Below are 24130 nucleotides of genomic sequence, written 5' to 3'. Positions count from 1 at the left end.
TGTTAGGTAGAGCAAGCTTGCTGCCTCTTTAAACAACTCTAGGATCACAGTGGCTTAACACAGTAGGTGCTTTAGTTCTTGCTCACAAGGTATTTCAGCACCTGTTTTAAGCAGGCAGCCTTCTGCTGGGTGATTCAGGATCCAGATTCCTTCTATCTTGGGGCTTTATCCTGTCCTCAGGCCTCCTGAGTCCTGCGCTGCATCCGGTGGATACTGATGGCAGAGGGGAGAAGGGAGGGAGGCTCTCTCAGTCACGCAGAGCAGCTGGGACGGAATATAACGGAGCGGGTGGTGTAAACAACGTATTTATTTCTCACAGTTCTAGAGGCTGGGAAGTCTACAGTCAAGGCACAAGCAGACTTGGTGTCTGGGGAGAGAGCCCACTTCTTGGTTCATAGACGGCTTTCCCCTCCCTGTGTTTTTATACGGCAGAAGGGAGCTCTGGGGTCTCTTAGAAGATTATTAATTGAAATTCATGAGGCCTCTACATTATGACTTAATTGCCTCCCAAAGGTCCCATTTCCTAAAACCATCACATTGGGGATTCGGTTTCAACATATGAATTTTGCTAAAGGACACACCATTCAGTCTCTAGCAGAGAGCTTTTATGGTCTAGGCTTGGCAGTGGCCAGACCCCTTCCCCTCACATGCCATTGGCCAGAAGGCACAGGGCCACACCTAACCATGGGGAGGTCTGGAAATGTAGTTCAGTTGTACTAGAAGGAAGGGAGACCGATTTGGGGAACATATAGCACCCTCAGTCACAATTCCCAATGTGATGCCACATACCAGATGTCCTTAATACATTTCCTATGTATTTATTGTCATTTAAATATATATGCCATGTGTTGAGATTATGCAGTCAAATGATTTTCATTAATAGTTTAAAAAAATAATGTTGAAGTAACCGTTGATATAATGGACTTAGTTACTTCTGAGAACATTGTGTGTGTGTGTGTGTGTGTGTGTGTGTGTGTGTGTGTGTGTGCATGCGTGCATGCCTGCTTTATCACTTGGTGTACTGTGATATAGTTGAATATGTATCTATATCCCGGACCTAGCCCAGTTAGTAGTGCCTTCCATGTAGGAAGTGATCAGTAAATACTGTGGCAAAGACTGGCAATCGATAGAAGAGATTTTTACTGAGAAGGCTAACTTTGGAAATGGTCACAAAAGGCCTATTCTTTCATTTCTTTACCCACCTGCTTATTGCCTCTTTCTTCTGCTCAGTGCATGGTATGGATGCTCATCCCTACTCGCCGAGGGGGCACCCACAAGCCCTGGTTTAAGTGATGCCATCCTCCTGCCCCTACTTGCTTGGTTTGGGTCCAGCTCACGCTTTTATATATTTAGGTATTAGATAATAAGTGTATAGATACTTCAGGAGACAGGGATATTTTGATCCTCTGAGAAGAGTTCCATGGAGCCTTATGTGAAATAGTGAGCCCTGTGGATGCTTTAAACCCGGGCCAAGAAGGATGCCACTATGGACCTCTAGCCTTCACCATCAGACCACAGTTGGACCCCTAAGCAGGGCATTTATGGCAGAGTCTAAGGCTTGGAAAGGGACTGACCTAGGCGGGGTGACCTAAGACACAACTGGAAGTTCCAGCAGACTTCATAGCTTTCTCTGTGCTTCAGTAGCTGAATAAGCATGATTGTAGCTAGGATCCCAGAAAGTGTCTTCTGTTCCTTTGAAAGTAACTTTTATCTCTTGTTTCTGATTCTTCCTTGTAGCAAAATTAACATTGAAGCAGGGTTGGAAAGTACAAAATCATGTAAAAAGTTCTTTAATTTCAAGAAATTGCATTTGTCTATAAGAATGTTTCAGTTGCTTATGTTTTCACCTTTTAGGCAAAGCCGAAGCTGATTGAACCACTCGACTATGAAAATGTCATCGTCCAAAAGAAGACGCAGATCCTGAACGATGGCTTAAGGGAGATGCTGCTCTTCCCTTATGATGACTTCCAGGTAGATACCTTTCAAATCGAGCCGTGTGGTCAATGTTTATAGACAGTTCTTTTTTATCTACTGATTTATTGTTTGGTTGTTTAATTTAGGATTTTTAAAAGATGAAGATATTATTTACGAGAGAAAAGTTATGTCATTCTGTTTTTCCAGGCATTCCTTTATGGGTTGATTTTTTAAAATGGTGTTATTTTTGCATATATATATATATATATATATATATATATATGCAGATATGAATATGTATTACATATATTTACATATGCCTACAGCAGATGTAAAAAACAAATGTGTGTGTGTGTGATTGTGTGTTATATTTTGCATTCAAGTGCTATCTTCTGGGCTGATTTAATGGACACAAATGCCTCCTGTGTCTTACGAGCTTTGTTTGAAGAGAGGTTTAAGGTTTTTGCCAAGTGCCTTAGCCCTTAAGGAGGGGATTTGCTGGGGAGCAGTAGAGGATTTTGTCATGCGTCCTTTTAGAATGGCACTTTGGGAAACTGCCATGAGAGTGTCTGTACTGTGTGTGGGCTCCCATAGAAGGGCTGGGGGTAGCCAGGAATGTCCTGAGGTCCTACCTCTCTGATGCGGTGCAGTTCTTGGATCCCGGCAGCTGCCAGCAGAGGACCTGGCATGGCTCCTTCCGTGAGCTGCTCTCTAGATTGTTGCTTTAAGTCTTTCAGATTGCGAACGGCCTGTGGCTGAGGGACCCACAAGAGCTTGGAGGATAGTGAGGAACGAGAATAGGGCCCCAATGGTGTTAGAGGCCTGGCAACCTGGAGTCATCTCAGTCTGTTTGGAGGCCCTGGTTACTTCCCTTGCTGTCCTGGGACCTCATCTTGGTATTTCCCCCTTTTCTGCCCTGATGCTTCTCTACCCAGCGCTGTTACCACCCAAGCCCTGTCTTCTGTGACTTGAGCTGCCTTATTTATTTTAAAGCTTCATTGATTCTTTGTTGTTTAATTTAAAAAGTACTGCGTACTTGTAGAACAAAACAGAATAGGCACTATTGAAATACTTGACGATTAAAAGCTTCCCCACCACTTTCTTTCTAATCCCATTCCCCAGAACATCACCCACCACACATAGTTCTGTGCCTACTGCATTGTCTTTAGAAACTTCCGTGTTAATAACAATTGTTAAATTATATTCCTTGAAGCTTTTTCTTCCACCAAATTTGAGAGACTCCAGTTTGTAAGAAAGGTGGGAATTCTCACAAATGTTTTTTTTTCTTAACTTGTTACAGATACATGTGAAGAAAATGATTATTCTTTCATTCCTTCTTGAAAAACAAGGAAGGCGGTGGAAGTGGCATTGACCGTTAGCCGTGATGCTGCTGCCAGAGTGTCCTCCAGTGATACATGGTTTCAAATCATGCCTAAAAATAGGATGCTTTGAAAACCTCCTTGGAGGAATAGACTATTCAGACAGCACAATTAGAAATGGAAACCTCAGAGTGATGTCTTTCGCCTGTGATCTTGGCAATAAATTTATTAGCATGAGAAGTTAAGTCAGATGATTACAAATTATACTTCATGTTGACATATTTTTCCTGTAGTGTGCTCCGAGGAAGCTAAAGGTTATCTCAAGTTTCTCTGAGCGTGAAGTACATATTCTTCTTCATATGAGTAACAAAGTTATCCCAAGTGTTTGCAACCTAGAATGCAAAGTTGTGTTTGCCGCCTGAGATAAAATTATTTAAGAAGCAAACAAACCAAAGAAACAAGATACAGTTAATTTATCTTAAATACAGAGAGCAAACTGAAGGTTGCTGGAGGGGTGTTGGGTGGGGGGGGGATGGGTAGATGGGGGATGGGCATAAAGGAGGGCACTTGTGATGAGCACTGGTGTTGTGCATAAGTGATGAATCACTAAATTCTACTCCTGAAACCAACATTACACTGTATATTAACTGACTTGGATTTAAATAAAATAAAAGATACAGTTAATTAGTATCATCTCTTACCCCAGCGACAAGGAACTTGTATGTTCAAGTAATTGTAGAGTCAGATGATTGAAACTTTGAGAAAAACTCCTTTGTCCCTTTTGCCTGTAGCTATTTCTCTGGAGACATGAGGCATAAATATTCTGGAAAAGGCAAAGAATTTACTGACACTTTACTGGCCAAGATTGAGTAAGCAAGTGTTATTTTCTTTCTGGGGGAAGTTTTTTTCTGAAGATTAAGATTAAGGAGCTTGAATTTCAGCTTTCATCCCTATCACAGTAATTATGATGGGCTCCATTTAAATTTGGATACTGTTATTTATTATCCTGGAGATTCCTATATTCTGTTTAGGTAAGAACATTTACACTGTGCTTTCTTGTTAGATTGTCTTGGTGATGTTAATAACTGTCTATTTAGCTGACTGAGCAGAATGTCTTAGAATGTCACAGATGCCCTCTGTCTGTCCCTCTATTTTTAGGTAGAATAGAGTAATACAAGGAATTATCCTTGTATTATTACAAGCAGAGGGAACAGTTAGATCAGGAGAAAGTATTTCATATGGAAAAAAAATAGCAAGTTGGTTAGGAAGTAGGTCAAATAGTGAACAAAATGCTGCTGGGGATTAATTTGCCATGCATGCTAGTTAAACAATATTAGTTAACTGTTAAAATAATAGAACTTTGTGCAAAATGAGAATTTGTTAAAATATAAGTATGGATAGTGATGAAGCATTCATACAGTTCTAGAGCAGGACACGTGTTGATATTCGTCAGCCTCTAAAGATACCTGTGTTCTCTGAAAATGAGTCTTATGTGTATGTATATATATATATATATATGTATATATATATATATACATATATATATATATACATATATATATATATATACACAATACTATATATATATATGTATTGTTTTTTCTTAAATATACTTGCTGAAGGGTGGGAGAAAAGTGTTTAAAACAGACAAAATAACCTGAGAGACATGGAATCAGTGTGGATTTTAAAAAGAAAAAATGGCAGTTCTCAGCCCTCAGAATATTTATGATGTCCAGTTTTACCTGCCAGGGCCAGGCGCAGGAATGTGTGGCCACTACATCCCTCACTAGCTGGCTGAATTTCTTTTTTCAGAATCAGCCCTGTGCTTTACGGTCTGTTCTGTTCTGTGTCTGTCTTGGCTTCATGGTTCTCCTTGCCACCAATATCTTCTTTTCTTTTCCACCTTCTAGAACCTTCTCACCCCTCCCAGGCTGCTTCACATCCCATGTCCTCTGAAGCTGTTCAAGTCCACAGTGATTTTTTTCCCCATTTTCGTAATTCCTCTAATACTTACTGTCCATTATCAAGTTTCCTTGGTGAGAGTCTAGAAGTTACTTTTCCTTGGGTAAGTTGTAGGTAAACTTGAAAAGTCAGTTAGACAGAGGTAACCTTTATTGTTAGGATGTTTTAGATCAAGAAATGTAAGTTGAATTTTGCTGAAGAAACGACCCATCTCCGCATAACTCCAAAGTAATGCCCAGGACTGCTCCTCTTCTTGTCAGATACATAGAACCCAGTGTGGCTTCAACCATTGGCTTCCAGTCATGGTTCCCCATCAGCTGGAAGTCCTTTACCAGGTGATGCTGGTGGCAGTGACGTTCTTTACTGAATCTGCAGCTTGCTTGAGAACTGCCTGTATCCTGGCTTGTTACACAGCTCGCTAATGTGTGTGCAGTTATGTAAAGTGATAGGATATGGGAAAGGTAGTGATGAGTAAAAAAAAGGATGCTGGGAGGCAATTTATGGATACTGTTTACATTTCACAAAAATTAGTCTTTGGTGTTTGATGTAAACTAACAAGGGGTAGAATTTGTGTTGAAGAAATACAAAGAGCGTATCTTATTTCACTTCCAGAGAGGTATGCAAAGGATTCGAAAGTAGAGACTTAGAGACACTTGAACACCCATGTTCCTGGCAGCATTAGTCCCAACAGCCAAGAGCTAGAAACAGCCCAAGTATCCATCTGTGGATGAATGGATAAACACACTGTGGTATATCCATATAATGGAATGTTATTCAGCCTTAAAAAGGAAGGAAATTCTGGGGCACCTGATTGGCTCAGTTAGGTAAGGTCCGACTTTGGCTCATGTCATGATCTTGCCATTGGTGAGTTTGAGCCCCGAGTTGGCCTCTGGGCTGACAGCTCAGAGCCTGGAGCCTGCTCCAGATTCTGTGTCTCCTTCTGTCTCTCTCTCTCTCTCTGTCTCTCTCTCTCTCTCTCTCTCTCTGCCCCTCCCCCACTCATGCTCTGTCTCATTCTCTCAAAATAAATAAACATTAAAAAATTTTTTTAAAAAGGAAGGAAATTCTGATGTGCTACAACATGGATGGACCTTGAGGACATTATGCTCAGGATGACAATCATATAGGACAAATATTGTATGATTCCACTTACGCAAGGTACTTAGAATAGTCATGTTTGTAGAGACAAGAAGTAGAGTGGTGGTTGTCGGGGGCTGGGGGGAGGGGAACTCATTGTTTAATAGGTACAGAGTTTTTGGTTTTGCAGGATGAAAAGAGTTCTGTGGGTGGATGACGGGGACGGCTGCACCACAGTGAAAATGTTCTTAATGCTACTGAACTGGGCACTTAAAAACGGTTTAAATGGTAAATTTTATGTTATAGATAATTTATCACAGTTAAAAAAAAAACAAAACCAGAGCGTGTGGTTGCAGGATTCCTGTGCTATGTGGATGTGGCATTGTTGTCATCCTTCAAGTTGTTTGAAGTCAGGGTGAGGAGTAATTTCTCGGGTGCTCTTCCTGCTGATACTTCATGGTTTAGTATCAATATCATACTCCCTAACAAGAGAATTTAAAAGGAAAGATAGGAGCACCAAGGAAAGGTGATTAATAATTGGCAATCCTAGAAATTTTCATTTTTCGAAATGTTTAGATACAGGAGAATCCTTGAGTGTTCTCAGCATTGTACAGAAAAATGTGGCTAATCCATTTCCCTTTAAATAACATCCTGATTTTTATTTGTCCTCTGTTTCTTTTCCTCTTCTACTTACATGAGACTGATAATGATCTACAAACCACTGGCCTGAAAAGGAAGCCAGGCCCCTTTACTTACAAAGGGCCTGGAAGTCACTGATCTCATTTCCCATCTGTCCTTTTGAAAAGAAAAAATTCTTTCCACAGTGTTTTGTCCTCACTTTTTATTATATGCTGCCAAAAAAATAATCTCAGTACTTTGTTTTGAGCTTTTTATTGAAAAATGTTCTTTTGACAAATTCCTCGAAATTTTTATCAGAGGGAATTCAGCGGCCGATAGTGTAACTTTCTGTGAACATTGTGGTTTCTGGGATATTAGTTCATGTCTAGGATTGAACCCACCTGAATAAAATCTGGATAAATAATATTTCTAAATTGACATTGGCCAGACCTTCAGGAGATGGGAATTTTAATTCTAGTTCAAGTGATGACTTTTACAGAAAACAGGGACAGATCATACTTTCATTATCAAATAGGTCTTAAAAGCTTATTTTTTGGCTGGAACCAACCAGTTGAGTTGAAGAGTATATTTGTTTAGCTTATAATTGAAAGTTCTCCTCCTCGTGCAAAGGGCTCAGCCTTGTGAGACGCTTAAGTTATAAATATAAGACAGGGTTCCTGCTTTCAAATTGCTCAAAACTTAGAAGAGATAATAACTGAATATTTGTAATAAGAAAAATGTGACCAGTATCATGAGCGAGGTGGGGTCCCATAGGAATTTATTCTAGGAGTATGAAGTTGGAGACAGTAAGACATCCAGGTGCTAAGAGTCCTTGAAGTGGTTAGAAATGCAGAAGTTCAGACTGAGAGAGAAGCAGGGTATTCCCTTGGCTCACCCATAGAAATATGAGTCAGCGGCCCAGAGGCCAAGGGCATGGGGGTGCCTCTGTGGGTACTGGATCTTGGGGGTGCCTTCACTTAGGAAGGAGGGAGGCGGGAAGCAGGGACAGAAAGTAGGGGAAGAGCCAGGAAACTGCAGGGTCCTGGAAGGCAGTGAGAAGAGTTGAAGAAGGCAGGCAGAAAAGGCAGACAGTCTCAAGTCCCTCCTAATGAGCTGGGGAGTTGATACCTGGGACATCTTTCCCGTGAAGATAGTCTCTGACCAGGGCTGACAAAGTGAGCAGGTGGGGTGCAGGGGTTAGTGTTAAATGGTAGTAGAGAGAAGGAATCATCATGGCACAGAGGGATAATAAGAGGTTTTATCAGGATTGGGAAAACGAGAGAATGAGCTAAGGAGGGAAGTCCAGGAATGGGGAAGACATTGAAGATGCCAGTGTCACAGGGATGTGCTTTGAAACAGGGCTCCCTGGGGGTTCTTGGGGATGGAATTAAGGGTCTTTGGGGGAAGAAGGAGAGAGTTCCATCTGTGAGCCGCAGGAGAGGATTCGCTGTTGAGAAATTTAGAGGTGGGTTGGGCTGAAGGGCTAGTATCAGGCTGGCACAGAGGTGGTGCAGCTCAGTGGGGGAGGTGGGGCAGTAAGGAGGGTTTGGAAACCTGGGGAATAGGATGAAGGGGGGGGGGTGACAGCAAGAGTAATGTGGTAGTAAGAGTCATTGATTAGTTCTTCCACTGCTGTAACCATGGCCACAGCCCTCATCCTTTCTCGCCTTGGCTAACGCAAGAGTCTCCTATCAAGTCTTCCAGATCCTATCCTTGCCCCCTTCCAGTTTATCCTAAGAGAGTAGCAAGAGTAATTTAAAAAGTCAGTTTGGAAGGTAGGTCAGATGACATCACTCCTGTGTTCACAGTCCTTCTATGAAGATCTTACAATGGCCCGAAGGGCTACTGTGGTTTTATCTACCCATGACCTCCCTGACCGTCTTCCCACTATCTCTGCTGCACCACCCTGGCCTCTGTGGGGGCTCTTTCTTCACTCTGGGCCGTCCCCTGCCTTAGGGCCCTTTCTCAGGCTTTCCCCTCTGCCAATGCACCCTTTACCCAGCTGTCTCTCACCTCCTGCAAGCCTTTTGCCAAATATCACCTTCTTAGTGAGGTCCTCGATGACTGCCCTACTCTCCCGCCCCCTTTGACATTCCTAGTCTTGTTTATGTTTAATTTTTTTTCTTACCACATTATTTATCCACTTCCAACATACTTACGTATCTATTCATGTGAGCTCTGTGGGAGCAGGGGTCTGAGTCTCGTGCACGGATGTTTCCCAAGCACCTGGAAACACATGACACAGAGCGGGAATTCAACACTTGAGTGGAATGAATGAGTGAGAGGGAGGGAGAGAATGAGAATATATGAATCACCAACCGAGAGTGGGCTCCTTCCACCTAAGATTTTGTTGAAAACAGCCTTTTAGGGAATGTCAGTGCTTGAGAACTAAGAAGAGAAAACAAGGTGGGAGTGTGGCAAGGTGGAGTGTGTGGGAGGTGGGGAATCACTGCAGGGCCCAAGAGTGAGGCATCTGAGGTCCTAAAATGGCTTCCCGTGGACTCTTGGCCGGATGGGGAATCTTTAGAGGTGCGTGTTAGACTGAGAAAAGAAGGCAGTAGAGGACCTTATGGGTGAATGAGCAGAAATGCTTGGTGTGGGACAGCTGGAGGGATAGAAAGTGGCAGTTGGAGAAGGGGCACTTTGGTGTTTGAGATCACACGGGTGGGCATTTGGTAGTCAGCATGGGTCATGGCATGGGTGACCTTGGATAGCTCATGGGTAAGGTGAATCAACATGTAACAAAGCACTAAATCGTTTGATAGAAATTTGGACAGTTTAAGAATAAACACATTCAGCCTAACTGCTGGGGCTATTGAACTTACGTGATACATAAAGTCAAATAGAAATAAGAAGTAAAGGGCACCTGGGTGGCTCAGTCGGTTAAGCTTCCAACTTTGTCAGGTCACAATCTCGAGGTTTGTGATTTCAAGCCCCGAGTCAGGCTCTGTGCAGACAGCTCAGAACCTGGAACCTGCTTCGGATTCTGTGTCTCCTTCTCTCTGCCTCTCCTGCACTTGCAGTTTGTCTGTCTGTCTCTCTCTCCAAAATAAATAAACATTAAAAAAGTTAATAAAAAAAAGAAATAAGAATTAAGTTATAGGTATAGGTCAAATGACTATTTTGAGCATTTAATCTAAGCTTGAGATGGATCCCTTGGCCCTTTGAAGATACATATTGTAACTTTTATTTCTTATTGGAAATGCAACAGGAAAAGAAAATGCTTTAGGAACATTTGGTTGTTATTATTACCTTGACTATCACATTTGTTCCTTGATTTGTTTAAAATCTTGCTCAGCACTCTTAAAAACTGAGAACAAACTGAGGGTTGATGGGGGGTGGGAGGGAGGGAAGGGTGGGTGATGGGTATTGAGGAGGGCACCTTTTGGGATGAGCACTGGGTGTTGTATGGAAACCAATTTGACAATAAATTTCATATATTGAAAAATAAAATAAAATAAAATCTTGCTCAGCTAAACAAACTTAAAGGGATATCAGTCTTGGAACTGTGCCAATTCAGTATTATATCGGTGAAGGTGAAAATCACTTGTGAAAAATATCTTCTCTACCAGATTCTCCATTCGCAACCATAGAGATATATTGAGGAACCATCGTGAACTTTGATTTGTGCCATGCTTTCTAAATGAAGGTGGCAGCCTTGTAGGATAGGAGGCTGATCTGGCTGTGACCACTGCTGCTTCTCAGTGAGGTTCAGCTGATGTGACACCATAGTGGGTATCCCAGTCTTCCTCCTGACCACGGGTATCCCTCTGGATCCCCATGCTCTTTTATGGGCAGAGCAGGCCCATTCATCCATCAGTGGAGGGTACATGCTGTGCTCTGTGGCATTTGATACTAGGACATGTGATGGACATGTCGTCCCGTGTTATAGTGGGGGGTGGGAGCATTCATGCAGAACATAGTGTGACAGTGTCCCAGGTGCTGGGGAACTCTGGGAACTGTGGTACCTGCTGAAAACCACTCACGTCAAAGCTTGCCAGATTGATTTCTGTATTTACAAAGCACGTTAGCTATTTTCTTCATTGTTCCTCAATACAGCCTGGCGAGGGAAGTAGCTTTTGTTCACCGAGGCACACACAATATGACGCGATTTTTATTAAAAATACCGCACAGTGCTTAGGAAAGCTTTGATCAAATAGGGCGTGATGTTAACTACGTTAATAACTGGATGAAAGAGGATATACACACACACACACACCTGCATAAGTGAATCTAAGATTTGATTCTCTTATGTAGAGGAAAAGATACCAGATAAATCTAGTAGTCCACCATTATGTGTGTGTATTCCCCACATCAGATCACATTTCTTCCCTCCCTCCCTTCCTCAAATCTTCTTCTTTGCTTTTTTAAAAAGGATGTTTAGCTCACATTTTACATAGGCCGGAGAGAATGGTGAATGTGCCACAATTGGTAGAAATGGATAAGCACACACCAGACTTGTAAGCAATGAGGGGTAGGGGGGCAGTATTATCTATGTGGTTAATGTATTTGTCCTAGGTTATTAAACACAGCCAACAGACACAGAGGAAGTTCTAAGCCCAGGCGATATCCTAAGACCGTGTAAGCAGATGGAGATTTATTTATACTGTACCTCTAACATTCCCTGAGTATCATTCTTTGCCATAATTATCTTAACTGTAAAACTATCTTAAGGTAGCAGATCAGGGGAGTAAAAGGGAAGGAGACACAATATGATTGAGTACAAAACCAAAAGGTTCTTAAAGAGAAGATCTAGGTTTTTGGCGTCAGAATTACTAGATGCCATTGATCATACTATTAGGTTCAAAATCTGTGTGGTTCCTACAACCCAAAAGGGTCCTGCCGTGTCCATTGCTCTGCCCTTTTCCAGAAGGGCTGCCTGGCCGAGCCTGGACACTGCCAAGTGTGTCCTGCTCAGAGTGCCCAGCAGCACCCCGAGCGTGCATGTGAGCGTGTGTGTGAGATCCAGAGAGGACAGAGTAAGGAAGCTCAGCGCAGTGCCCTGATGCCAGACGTCGTAGAGTCAGGACTTCCTCATCTGGGTAGCATTTAATCTGCAAAGTGTCATGTCCGCTCCACTTGTTTAAAATAAGACTTTGGGTGACATTTCAGGAGGAGCGCAAGTGCGGAGGCCTGATGCTCTGACATGACCGGAGCACTGCACTGGCAAACGCATGGAGGGACTTGAGAGGAACCCTCCTTAACGCATAAGTGAAACTTTACACCTGAGCAGCAAGGAGAGCGTGAGGGAGGAAAGCTCACCAGTATCTTGGAATATGTAATTAAGGGCATATTCACTATGCCAGGTGTTCACACAAACATATGGTCTGTTTAGCTAGCAATTAAAATTGCATTCTAGAGAGGACCTACAGAGCCATACACAGAGAGCTCGGAAACAAGGAACTGGAATGGCTTGTACCTTCCTCAAGGTAATGTTACCAAATGGAACACAAGTCAATCAGAGGGATGGTAGGTGCTCTCCAGGCAAGACCCAAGATTTAGTCATGTGACCCAAGGTTTTAGCCCCAGGTCTCTCTTACTAATCTGGGTGTTGGAGTAAGTGATAAGCCTTCTTTTTTCTTTAAAATTTTTTTTAGTTTATTTATTTTGACAGACAGCATGTGGGGAAGGAGAGAGAGAATTATGAGCAGGCTCTGTGATGTCAGCGCAGAACTCGACATGGGGCTTGAACCCACAAGCCATGAGATCGTGACCTTAGCCAAAACCAAGAGTTGGGCACTTAGCTGACTGAGCCACCCAGGTGCCCCCATGATAAGCCTTCTTAATACTCACTTTTCTTAATTTGTTGTTCAGGGATAACATTTGCCCCAAAATTTGGGTTCTCATAGATATACAAGAATCCAAAGAGACACCACCATTCGGGAAAGCTCTTTGTACACCTGGCTGACGTCCCTCAGTTGGCAGGGAGGGAGGTGAGGGCCTAGGAGGCTGCCTCCTTCCTGTTTATGTAACATCGTTCAGTTTTGTGGATGGCCATGTCTTCAAAGTCATGTGATGTGGGGGCAGGTGGAGCCCCTTACTCATGGGGAAGCTGGACCTGCCACGTGTCCCCCAAATGACCCAAGCCCCCCCCCCCTTGTTTTCTGGATTACCCCTCTCCCCTTCTTCATTCTCTCTTATGCATTGGTACTTAAGAGCAATGGAAAACAAGCTTCAAATACCAAACCAAACATAAGCCAAACAAAATCTCTAAAAACTGAACTTAACGGATGAGTCTGGTCATGAAGGATGAACATTTCACTTGTTTAGTTATAGTTTACTGCATTTGGGCAGTTATGTAATGTATAATTTTGGGGGTTTGAGAAGGTAGCAGAATGAAATTTTTATGGCTCTCAAAGGTCTACGGACACTTACAAATGTATGTGACATTTTAGGGAACGGGACATTATGTGGTGACAGAAGCTACCTGATGTCTCACCAGTTCTGAGACACTGTCTCATTTGGAACCCTGAGCGATCTTACAATTGAATAAAACAATCCCCATTTTAAAATCTCTGCTGCCCATTCACTCAGCAAACATTTACGATGTGCCAGATGTTCTGCTGGGTGTTGGAGAAGCAAAGATGAGTAGCTTAGTCTGGGCATCTCCAGCCTGGTGAGAGATGTGGGTGGTGGGAACAGCTCCACAGCCAGGCGGATGGTCTGGTGCCTGAGGGAGTCAGAAGTCCCCATGTGCTACAGGGCTGAAGAAGGGCAGGTGAGCCCAGAAAAGACATCACAGCGGCTCGGCCGTGGTCTTAGGTTCTGCTGAGGAGCTTGGACTCGATTCTGGTGGCAGCGAGGAGTCATGGAAAGGTTTTAAGTGGAGGCCTGGTGCTATCAGATGAGAGTTTTGGAGAGACGACTGGCAGGTGGTACGAGGGACTACGGAGGGGAGCTGGGCATAGTGGTATGGGTGCTAGACTGAGGCGCACGCGAGAGCACCCCAGATCAGTGCACTGTTTGGGGGTGTCCAGCAAGGAAAGTCACTGACAGCACATGGGGGTGGTACTGTTGAGTGAGCGGAGACAGGCAGTGCAGGGTGGGAGCCCGGGGAGCTTGCAGGGGCGGCGAAGAGGAGCTGAGAGGGAGAGGCGTCCCTCAGCGTGTCTCAGCCCTCGTAGGGTTTTAATGGGTTCCTATGGAGTGGTCTTTTGTTAAATCCCTCCAGAAACCTAAATGGGGTTCCTTCTCCAGACCCTTGTCCTGTCCCATGCTTTGTCCATTTTCTTAATTATTAGTGAGTTAGGCATTGAGAGTTCTCAGGAAACTGAAAACGGGATTGTCTGATGTTACTAGAACACTGTGGGTCAGCCGCCAAGACGTGATCTCTGCAGTGAGATGTGGGGAACGCCCTGCGTGAGTTCTAGTTTCCAGCCTGGCTTGGGACTGAATCCTCTCAAAGTAAGTCATCTGCTCTGAAACAAATGCGTCTGCCAGACATGTGGAAAGGTGCCATTACGCTGTGCTCGATAAGTCACCAAAACGTCCCCAGAGTTGTCTAGTAGTGATGTTTCATGCACAGACAGATGCAACCAAGGCCGGTTTCCAGCATATGATATAAAGGAACCTAACTTCACAGACACGTGAGGTACCCTGCAGTTTGGCTCAGGGCTAGAGACGAAAGGAAGGAGGTGTTGAGAGCTGCCTGTCTGACAGGGAATAGTTGAAAAGCCAAGATAACTTTAGAACATTGAAGTGGATGCTGTCCATTTGGCCCAGTCCAGCACAATATAAATTCAACCCAGGGCTTACTTGTTTAGTAAAGGAGATGGGCCAGGCTGAGGGACGCCAGCCTGAAGAGCTGTCTTCCCTAGGCTGCCTGGGCTTTGATTTCTGGCAGCATCCACTTCCCTCCCCTCACCGAGTGCTGGCCCCCTCCCACCACACCCCAAGGTCGCCCTTCTCCTGGAAGATCAAAGTACTATTTCTCTGCAAATGCATCAAGCCCTCAAAGGTTTCAAGGTATAGTTCTACTAGGTGAATTAAAACAAACACAAAAATGAATACAAGCATAGGATGCTTTGCATAGAATTACAAACCAGGTAGGTTATAACTGCTAAGCAGAGCGAGTCCACCTTTTTGTGTAAGGGCAGATGGGAGCTGACCAGCCCCTGAGACCTGGTGGGCTTCTCTGGCCAGCAGGTCATGTCTGTTGGAGTGCGTCTTGGGCCCCCCTCTCTGACCTCAGGCTGTCCGCAGGCCTCAGGGCCCATCTTAGAGGTAAGACCCCAGGCACCTAGGAAATTTCCCTCACTCTCAACTTCCTGCAGCCATGTGCCTAACTGACCCCTTACTTCCTCTTGAAGAGAACCTTTTTCACCTCTTGTAACTCTTCAGAGTCGTTCTGCTCAGAGCACTCGAGGAGCCATCTCTTCCTGATTGAAGGCCGGCACTGCCTTCTGGGCTGCCTGTGATGTTTGTTTTTTCTGTCCGAGGGAGGACACTCCCAGCCCTGTGCTCCTTTGAACAGGAGAGATGGGGAGACAGTGTCGGTGGACACACGCAGTGAGCTCAGGTTGCAGCCCACCCACTTCTCTGGGATCTATCCTCCGGCTCATTGTTCACAGGGCCCAGGGGAAGGGTGGGCCTTTTGTTTCAGCCTCTTCATTAAAATCTTATAAAATAGGATATTTTGAGCAGCCGCAGCTATGCTTGCTTCCCACCAGGAATTAAGAGAGTTGTTTTGTTACAGTTTTAATGCCCATTCTAAAGTGATTAATATAAAGTCCCGTGCCATATGGGTTGGGAGGGTCAGAAGAGTAAAGAAATAAGGACACGAAAGCATGTCTCCGTTAAGACTCACCCTATATTTATTTAAGTCTACAAAGTGACTCTGCCCTCCTTCTTATCCAGCAATTCCTTTCATAAAAATAAATGGGGTAATCAATCAAAGCAGACATAGTATTCATCTTATTTTCTTGGATGTCTTTTAGTTTCTCTCCAAGCACAGATAATAAGCCATTTGAGAGATATAGACTTAGAATTCCATGTTCACAGAACTGTGGGATTTTTAAATTACAAAGGAAGCCTGGAGATCCTTAGAAAACTCTCTATTTTACAGATGTGGAAAGTTAAAACTTTCCCCCCAAGATCACACAGCTAATTAGCGGCTGAGCTCAGATGAGCACTCAGGTTTCCTGGCTCTCACTTCAAAACCCTTTCCAATATCACTTCTCAGATTCTTCTGTAGGAAGTTTAATTACATTATTCACCTCACATTTCTTGTGGGTTGAAACAAGAGCTTCTCGGTGCCCCAGCCTCAGTGGGGTCGGGGTGGTGGGGTGGCTGGCCCTGATGGAGAGAACCCTGGCCAGGTTGGGGTCAAGAATTCCATTCGTAGAGAGAGCTGCCAAATTGAAGATGCAGAACCAAGGTTACAGCAGGCCATCAGGGAACAGCTGTGAGTGATGAAGAAGAGGGTCGGGAAATGCCAGGATGCCCCAGGGCTGGCCCAGATGAGCAGACCCACTGTATGGTTTGCCCGTATGTCCCTTTAGGTGGTGCACAGCCCTGCCTCCCTGGGCCACGCATCCAGATATGGCTCAGAGCCGCTGAAGTGACCCCAGTCTTTGCAGGGAGTCATTTCAACCAAGAGAGAAAAAAGTTTTTAAAGTAAAAGAGGATCTATTTGACATTTGTCCTTCCATTAAATTAAGCTGAGAGATACTTATAAGTTCTGCTGTTTCTGTTCAGGTCTGGGGGCAACTCTGAAGTCCTTCAACTCATTCCATTAAGGGAAAAAGTCCCCTAAAGACTGACCTGGGCTCTCAGGTGTCCTTGTGCCACCTTCTAAGCCTTTTGGGTGAGGACTTCACCACTTTCTCTTCCTTTAGCAGTTCTAAATTGTTCTTTTTAGTTACTCCTGACATTTTTTGGAATTCCTCATAAGACTTCTGTCCCTACTTGGCCAAGGTAATAAAGGGTCTCCATGTGTCCAAGACTACCAGCATTTAACCTAAGTCACAGTAACTGACTGAAAATAATTTAGACTATTTTAGTAGCTAGAAGAGGGCTTTTGTTTTAAATTGTGCTTTGTGCCATGAGATTTCTATTCAAAATGGTTGCCGGAGATGCTAGCTGTGTTTAGATTTAATTTGCAGATCTTATCACGCTTCATAGTGAAATACTTCTCCCCTCCCCCCTTGCAAATGTAGAGATCTACTGAGGAGAAAGCTACTGCTGAGCTCTCTCAGTGGCGTGGAAATAATTTATTTCCAAACATAAGAATGGGACTGATATTCTTTGAATGTCCACCTTGATGTTGATTTATATAAAGTGGATACAGACCCATCTTTTAGCAGGAATATGATTTTAACTGATAAAAAAAGGAGAAAAGAATACCACAACTGTGGAAAAGAAAATTAAGTCCACTTTTGAGGAGGGCTTTAGTGTTCACTGAGTATAAATCTCCAGGTATTGATTGGGACTCTGTTATAAGCCAGATAAATAAAACTGCAGAAATTTAATGTGAATCGATTTGACATACAGTAGGCTATTACCCAAATATGACTTTTAATAAAAAAGTCTTTGGAGAAATTAGAGCATTCACTTATGCTGTAGTCTTCCCTTGTCAGTTTTTGTAATGGACTGGAGAAGTTTTTGTAATAACAGAAAAAAAGTTATATACAAGTAATCGATTTTCAGTAGAGTCCTATTTCTATCTCCATTGACTATTTTATTCATTCATTCTTGAAAGATTGATTACCTAGCCCAGAGATACAGATAGGAAGATCTGCTCCTGCCCTTAGAGGAATCCACAATCTGATAGGAGGAAGTAGGACATGTGCCTGCAGGAGAGTTTTGGATTATGGAGTCAGAGATTGATGAGCTACCAGACAGGGCCTCATGGGCTGTGGTTGATAAGTCACCAAGGTCTGGGGTCAGCTCTTAGCTTTGCAAGTCCAGAGACTGAGTTTGGTCAATGTGACCAGAGTTGTTTGAGCTCAGAGAACTGACTTGTAACAGACAGCCTCACAAGAGGACAAACCAAGTAGCATTTAATAATGAGCACTGAGAACTAGAATTAATAAGCAGATCAGAATACATTCATTGGCCGTGTCAGTTCTCTGTAATTAGGAAAGTCTAAATGGGAATCCCTTTATAAACAAGTGGATTCATGAAGCTGGATTCAGTGAGTGGGAAGACCTTGTGAACAGAGGACATCAAGTGGTGGCTCCTCATTGGTGCCAAGTCCAGGAGTCAGTGGTGCCTCAGGCCCCCCCCCCACCCCCCCCCCACCCCGGCCTGATGGGATTCCAGCCTTTCCTTTTAAATGGTGATAAAGACACTGACAAAATTGCTCTGGTCATACAAGCCCTGTTCTTTCTGTTGGCCCATTCTTTCCCCAGATGAGTTAAAACTATTGATTAAGCTATAGGTTGGTAGGGTTTTTAATTCTTAGGTGTTCTTTAATTAGTGTTCTGGGCAGTTTTTCCTTTGGGGTAAGGTATATTTATAGTTCTAGGATTTAACGGGTCTCTTCTGTGTGTGCAAAGAGATAATCTCATTTATTATGTCTTGATTTTGCTCTTTTAACTTTACAAGGGTAAGCTTGTCTCCCAAGCTTTCCCCCCTTTTGTACTTGTACTCATCCTGCACAATTTAGCTTGAGTGTTTTTGCCTTGGTGCACATCTTCCCAATGTTCTTTTCCCCTCCCCATTGGATTTAGATTCCCCCATTCTTTCCTTTCATGCCAGCCTGTGCTTCTGTGCCCCTTTCTCTCATATTCCTCTGTAGTACTTGTGGCTCTCTGATAATTTATTTCCTCATCTTCCTCTGTCTTCAGACTGTAAGCTTTATAGGAACAGCAACTATATTTCATTAAAGTTGGTGTCTTGACTGCTAGTTCAGTGTCTGGTGGTAGAAAGTAGTGACACAGCAGATGGTTGAATGGGTGGGTGGATGGATGGATGGATGGATGGATGGATGGATGGATGAAGTGATATTTATGCTGAACTGTAAAATGGTTAGTACAGTGTTTTGGAGGACGAGAAACCATTGATAACTACTCTCAAAGTGTAACAGACATTTTTTTTTCTATTTTGCTTGTCTACTCTTAGGACATTGACACATGTCCCAAGAAAGGTAAATGAAGAAACCAAGTTGCGGTTTCATGTATCCCTTCAGTGCTTCTGTCCTACCTCTATATTGTGATTAGTATTTGAAAACATTTTCATGAAAAGAGCAGTATTCTTCAGTACGTTAATTAAGACGTGTTCCTAATCTCTTAGCATCTTGTTACAGTTAGCTATTGCTGAGTAACAAACCACTCCAAAGCCTAGTTAATTCAGGACAATAATTTTTCATTTCCCACGATTCTGAAATCTGATCCAGGCTCAGCGGTGTAGTTCTGCTTGACTTGCTGTCGGCAGAGCCTGGAATGTCCAAGAAGGCTTCCTTACTTACACTGTGGTACCTCAACCAGGATGGCTGGAACCAGCTGTGGGCTGGTGGGGCATCTTTCTATATGTGGTCTCTCCATATAGCTAGTTTGGACTTGCTCATAGCATAGTGGTCTGAAGTAGTAGACCTTTTTTTGTGGCTTTTTATGTCCGCGTCTTTTAAGAAGGCGGAACAGAGCTGCTAGTTCTCCTAAAGGCTAAGTTTGGAACTGCCACGGTACCATTTCTGCCTCATCTGATTGGTCAAAGCCAGCCCGGGTTTAAGGAGAGGAAAATTGTCTGCACCTTTTGGTGTGAGGGACAGCAGTCATATATAGGGAAGGATAGCAGCCAGCTATATAGAAAAGAGGTTATCTAAAACATCCAATTTTGTATACAACAAGAATTAGACATAAAAATAACATAAAGCTAGATGTGTACTACAGAAGTGTGTCTCATGTAAGTGAATGGTTTTTTAAAAATTTGCTGTTTATTTGGATGAAGTCTCCAGAGGAAAAAGGGCTCTTGTGGGAAAACTAAGCTTTGTCAAAATCAGAGCTAGGACTTGATCAGTAATGGACTCAAACCTAGCATTCTGGTACTGGTGGGTGGTGGTAAGTACACAGATGATTGGTTTATTTATGCCCAGTGCTGTCTTATCTGCTAAAGGCCAGGTCTCTCTTTAAGGATCAAAGTTGCTTTCTTTTTAAAGTGAGAACATAATGGCATTGTCTCTGATCCATATCTATTTCTCTCACCTTAGAGGAGTATTTGGAAAAGTGTCACATAATTAAAGTTTCTTGAGGGGCACCTGACTGGCTCATTCATTAGAGTGTGCAACTCTTGATCTTGGGATTGTGAATTCAAGCCCCACTTTGGGGTGGAGATTACTTAAAAATAAAACCTTAAACAAAAAGTTTCTTGAGTTGGTAATCCCACTGGAAAAACATAATACATTTTGTCTTTTGACTAGTGGTGTGATGGGAAATGGGCTGGAAGTGACTCAAGTGACTTTCTTGAACTGAGCATTTCCTGAACATTTTAAAAGTGTAACAATTAGTTTCAAAAATCATGATAGATCAAAATACATCAAGTAGGGATATAGAATGTATCCTTCTTTGAAGCATACACAGTTTCTTAAACAATTTCCCTTTTCTTATTCCTGATTTTTAACAGTTCTGACAATCTCTTAATAATCACTGTGTTACTTGGAAACGTTTTGAATAGATTATGCCTCTTCGGTGCTTATCATCACACGTCTCTATGGCATTTCTTGGGAACAGGTGAGAGTAATAAGATTCACCATTTGTGATAGTTACAAAAAAACCAAGACCAAGGGCCTTCAGAGCCCTTTTGGAGACTGAATGAATTAAGAATTCACCCATGAAGGACTTCAGTGGAGAATGGAGTTCCTTCTTTCCTTTCCTTTAGAATAAGGAGGCTTATTCTAAAAACAGGGTTTGAGATTACTTTCAAAGATTGACACCATCCAAAAAAGAGTTAAATAGATGAAGGAGACACAACATTGAGAAAACAGGGGCAGGAAATAAAATTAAATTACATACAAAATATATGCACTGAAGTTTTCAACCTGTGCCGGAGGGGAGGGAGATCACACATTTGATCCAAGCTTCCTCCAGCCAAAGAAAGAAAAACATCTGGGACAGATGCTAGGGGATCCCAGTTTAGTAAGTAGCCATGAAGAGCTACCACAGGGTAGACTCTCTTTGCAAAATATTTTCCATGTATGCTGTTTTTGTAACTATGATCTGTTAATAGTATCCAAGGATTACAGTCCATGGGAGAAAACATCTAGAACATTTCTTTCTGAAGCCTGAGGTCCGGTTTCCTCATATTGGCAAAATAGTCCCTTCCAAATGATGTTAATTAGAGTGGATTTGCTCCTGCCTAAAGTCATGAGGCATTTTATTATTTAAAGTAAGCATTTGAGCCTCTTGAGGGGAGGTAGCATTCACAATTCATAGATCCATTCAACGAATAGTGATTGAGCACCTTCTACTTGCCTGGTTACCATGCTGTGAGGCACTGGGGGTGTGGCAGTGACCAAGCATGGACATAAAAGGCAAGTAAGAGATGAATGTGAAGTAGAAAAAATAGTCCTAAAACTCATTTGGAACCACAAAAGACCTCAAAGAGCCGAAGAAATCTTTAGATAGAAGAACACAGCAGGAAGCATCACACATCCTGATTTCAAGCTCTGCTATAAAGCTGTAGTCATCAAAATAGTAGGGTATAGGCATAAAAACAGACAAGTAGAACAGTGGAACAGAATCCAGAGCCCCAAATAAACCCAAGCATATACGGTCAACTAATATTTGACAAGGGAGCCAATAATACTAAATGGAGAAAAGGCAATAAATGTTGCTGGGATAATTGGCTATTCCCATGTAAAAGAATGAAACTGGACCCATGTCTTACACTACTCGTGAAAATGAACTCAAAATGGATTAAAGACTTATATGTAACACCTGAAATCATGAAACTCCTAGAAGAGAACATAGGAATAAAGCTCCTTAACGTGGGTCTTGATAATTGTTTTGGGGGGCATTAATACCTAAAACACAAGAAACACAATTTAAAAAAACACAAAAAAACAAGTGTGACCACACCAAACTCAAAAGCTTCTGCACAGCAAAATAAATCATCAATAATGTGAAGAGATAACCTATGGAATGGGAAAAAAATATTTGCAAACCACATATGTGGGGGTTAATATCCAAAATATATGAAGAACTCATAGAACTCAACAACAACAACAACAACAACAAAAATAACCCAGATTAAAAACGGCAAAGGACCTGAAAAGACAATTTTCTGAAGAAGGTGTACAAAAAGCCAACAAGTACATGAAAAGAGTTCACCATCACTAGTTGTTAGGGAAATGCAAATTAAAATCACAATGAGATATCACCTCATGCCTGCTAGAATGGCTGTCATCAAAAAGATAAGAGAGAACAGATGCTGGCACGGATGTGGAGACAACGAAACCCTTGTGCGCTGTTGGTAGGATTGTGGTTTAGTGCAGCCACTGTGGAAAACAGTATGGAGGACCCTCAAAAGATTAAAAATAGAGGGGCTTCTGGGTGGCTCAGCTGGTTAAGTGTCTGACTCTTGGTTTTGGCTCAGTTCATGATATCAGGTTGGGGGTTCTGGCCCAGCGTTGGGGTCTGCAGCTGGCAGCTGGCAGTCTGTTTGGAATTCTGTCTCTCTCTCTCTCTCTGCCCCTCCCCCACTCACGTTGTTTCTCTCAAAATAAAAAAACTTAAAAAAAAATACTTAAAAAAAATTAAAAGTAGAATTACAGTATGATCCAGTAATCCCATTTATGGGACTGTATCCAAAGGAAATAAAAACACTAACTTGAAAAGATATCTGTACCCCAGTGTTTATAGCAGCATTGTTTACAGTAGCCAAGACAGGGAAACAACTTAAGCATCTGTTGTTAGATGAATGGGTAAAGAAGTTGTGATATGTATCTACAATGGAATAATATTAAGCCATAAAAAATGAGGAAATCCTACCATTTGCAAAAACATGATGGACCTTGCAGGCATCGTGCTAAGTGAAATGAATCAAACACAAAGACAAATACTGTGTGATCTCACGTATATGTGGAATAAAACAGAACAAGACAAAAAGGCATAGAAAAAGAGATCAGCCTTGTGGTTACCAAAGATGGAGGGTATGGGGAGGAAGAATTGGATGCAGGAGATCAAAAGGTCCAACTTCCAGTCATAAGATAAATAAGGACTAGGGATGTGAGGTCCAACGTGGAGACTGCAGTGAACATGGCTGTGTGGTATCTAGGACAGTTCTTAAGCGAGCAAATCCTATCACAAGGAGAAAGGGTTTTTTTTCCCTTTTCCCTTTTTATTGTATTTGAGTGAGAGAATAGACATTAGCTGAACCTATCGTGGTCCTCATTTCACAATAGATGTAAATCAAACCATCATACTGTATATGCCTTAAACTTATACAGTGATGTATGTCCATTATTTCTCAATAGAACTGGAAAAAAGAAAACATGGATGTGATGATGGTTGCACAGCAATGTGAATGTACTTAATGCCACTGAAATGTACACTTTTTGAAAGTGGTTAAAATGGGGGTGCCTGGCTGGCTCAGTAGGTAGAGCATGTGACTCTTGATCTCAAGGTCATGAGTTCGAGCCCATATTGGGTGTAGAGTTTGCTTAAAAAAATAAAATTGGGGCGCCTGGTTGGTTCAGTTCATTAAGTGTCTGACTCTAGATTTTGGCTTAGGTCATGAGCTCACAGCTCATGAGTTCCAGTCCCGCATTGGGCTCTGCACTGGCAGCGTGGAGCCTGCTTGGGATTCTCTCTCCCCCTCTCTCTTCCCCTCCCCAGCTCTTGCTCTCGCTCTCTTTCAAAGTAAAGAAATAAACTTTTAAAAAAATGAAATAAAATCTGGAAAAAAGTTAAAATGGTAAATTTTATGGTATGTCTATTTTACACTAGAAAAAGGCAATTAAGACAAGTAAAAGGCAATGTAGTGGGACTAGCTCAAGCACTTGGGGCTGGCGAGGGTTAGGGTTTCTGAAAGGGGGCCTACCCTGCCTGGTGGGAGCGGAAGGACTCCCTGGAGGGCTCACTGGGCCTCTGACTCAGAAAGAAGTGGGAGCCATTGCCCCATGCCCATCTTTGAACTTTCTGGCACCAAAAGGGATCCGTGGTGTGTGACCCAAGGAGGAAGGAGAAGAGCTGTCTCTGCAGGACTGGTGGAGACTGAAGAAGGGACTGTCTCCATGCGAGGCCCGGCTGCACCCCGAGGCTGGCGCCTTTCCATCTTCCAGTAACCAAACCCTCTCCCCATGC

At 42.8% G+C, this 24130-nt stretch overlaps 1 protein-coding gene across 12 annotated transcripts in view; it reads left to right on the top strand.

Moving 5' to 3' along the window:
• Positions 1-24130, top strand: part of DOCK9 (dedicator of cytokinesis 9) — a 290859-nt gene that overhangs the window by 131024 nt on the left and 135705 nt on the right. For all 12 annotated transcript variants that reach the window (XR_006962383.1, XM_047081304.1, XM_047081324.1 and 9 more), the window contains exon 2: positions 1855-1971. Coding sequence is in view for 11 of the 12 variants with exons in the window: in XM_047081304.1 (XP_046937260.1) it covers positions 1855-1971 (117 nt within the window). In the remaining variant the exon portion in view is untranslated. The remainder of the gene's footprint in view (positions 1-1854; positions 1972-24130) is intronic.

The sequence above is a fragment of the Lynx rufus genome, unplaced genomic scaffold (assembly GCF_022079265.1).
Source record: "Lynx rufus isolate CCGP_SWC_20201006 ecotype Redwood Valley unplaced genomic scaffold, mLynRuf1.p SCAF_1, whole genome shotgun sequence".
In the NCBI taxonomy this organism is placed as follows: domain Eukaryota; kingdom Metazoa; phylum Chordata; class Mammalia; order Carnivora; family Felidae; genus Lynx; species Lynx rufus.
Note: the sequence above shows the minus strand (reverse complement) of the source record. Positions and strands in the feature narration are given on the sequence as shown.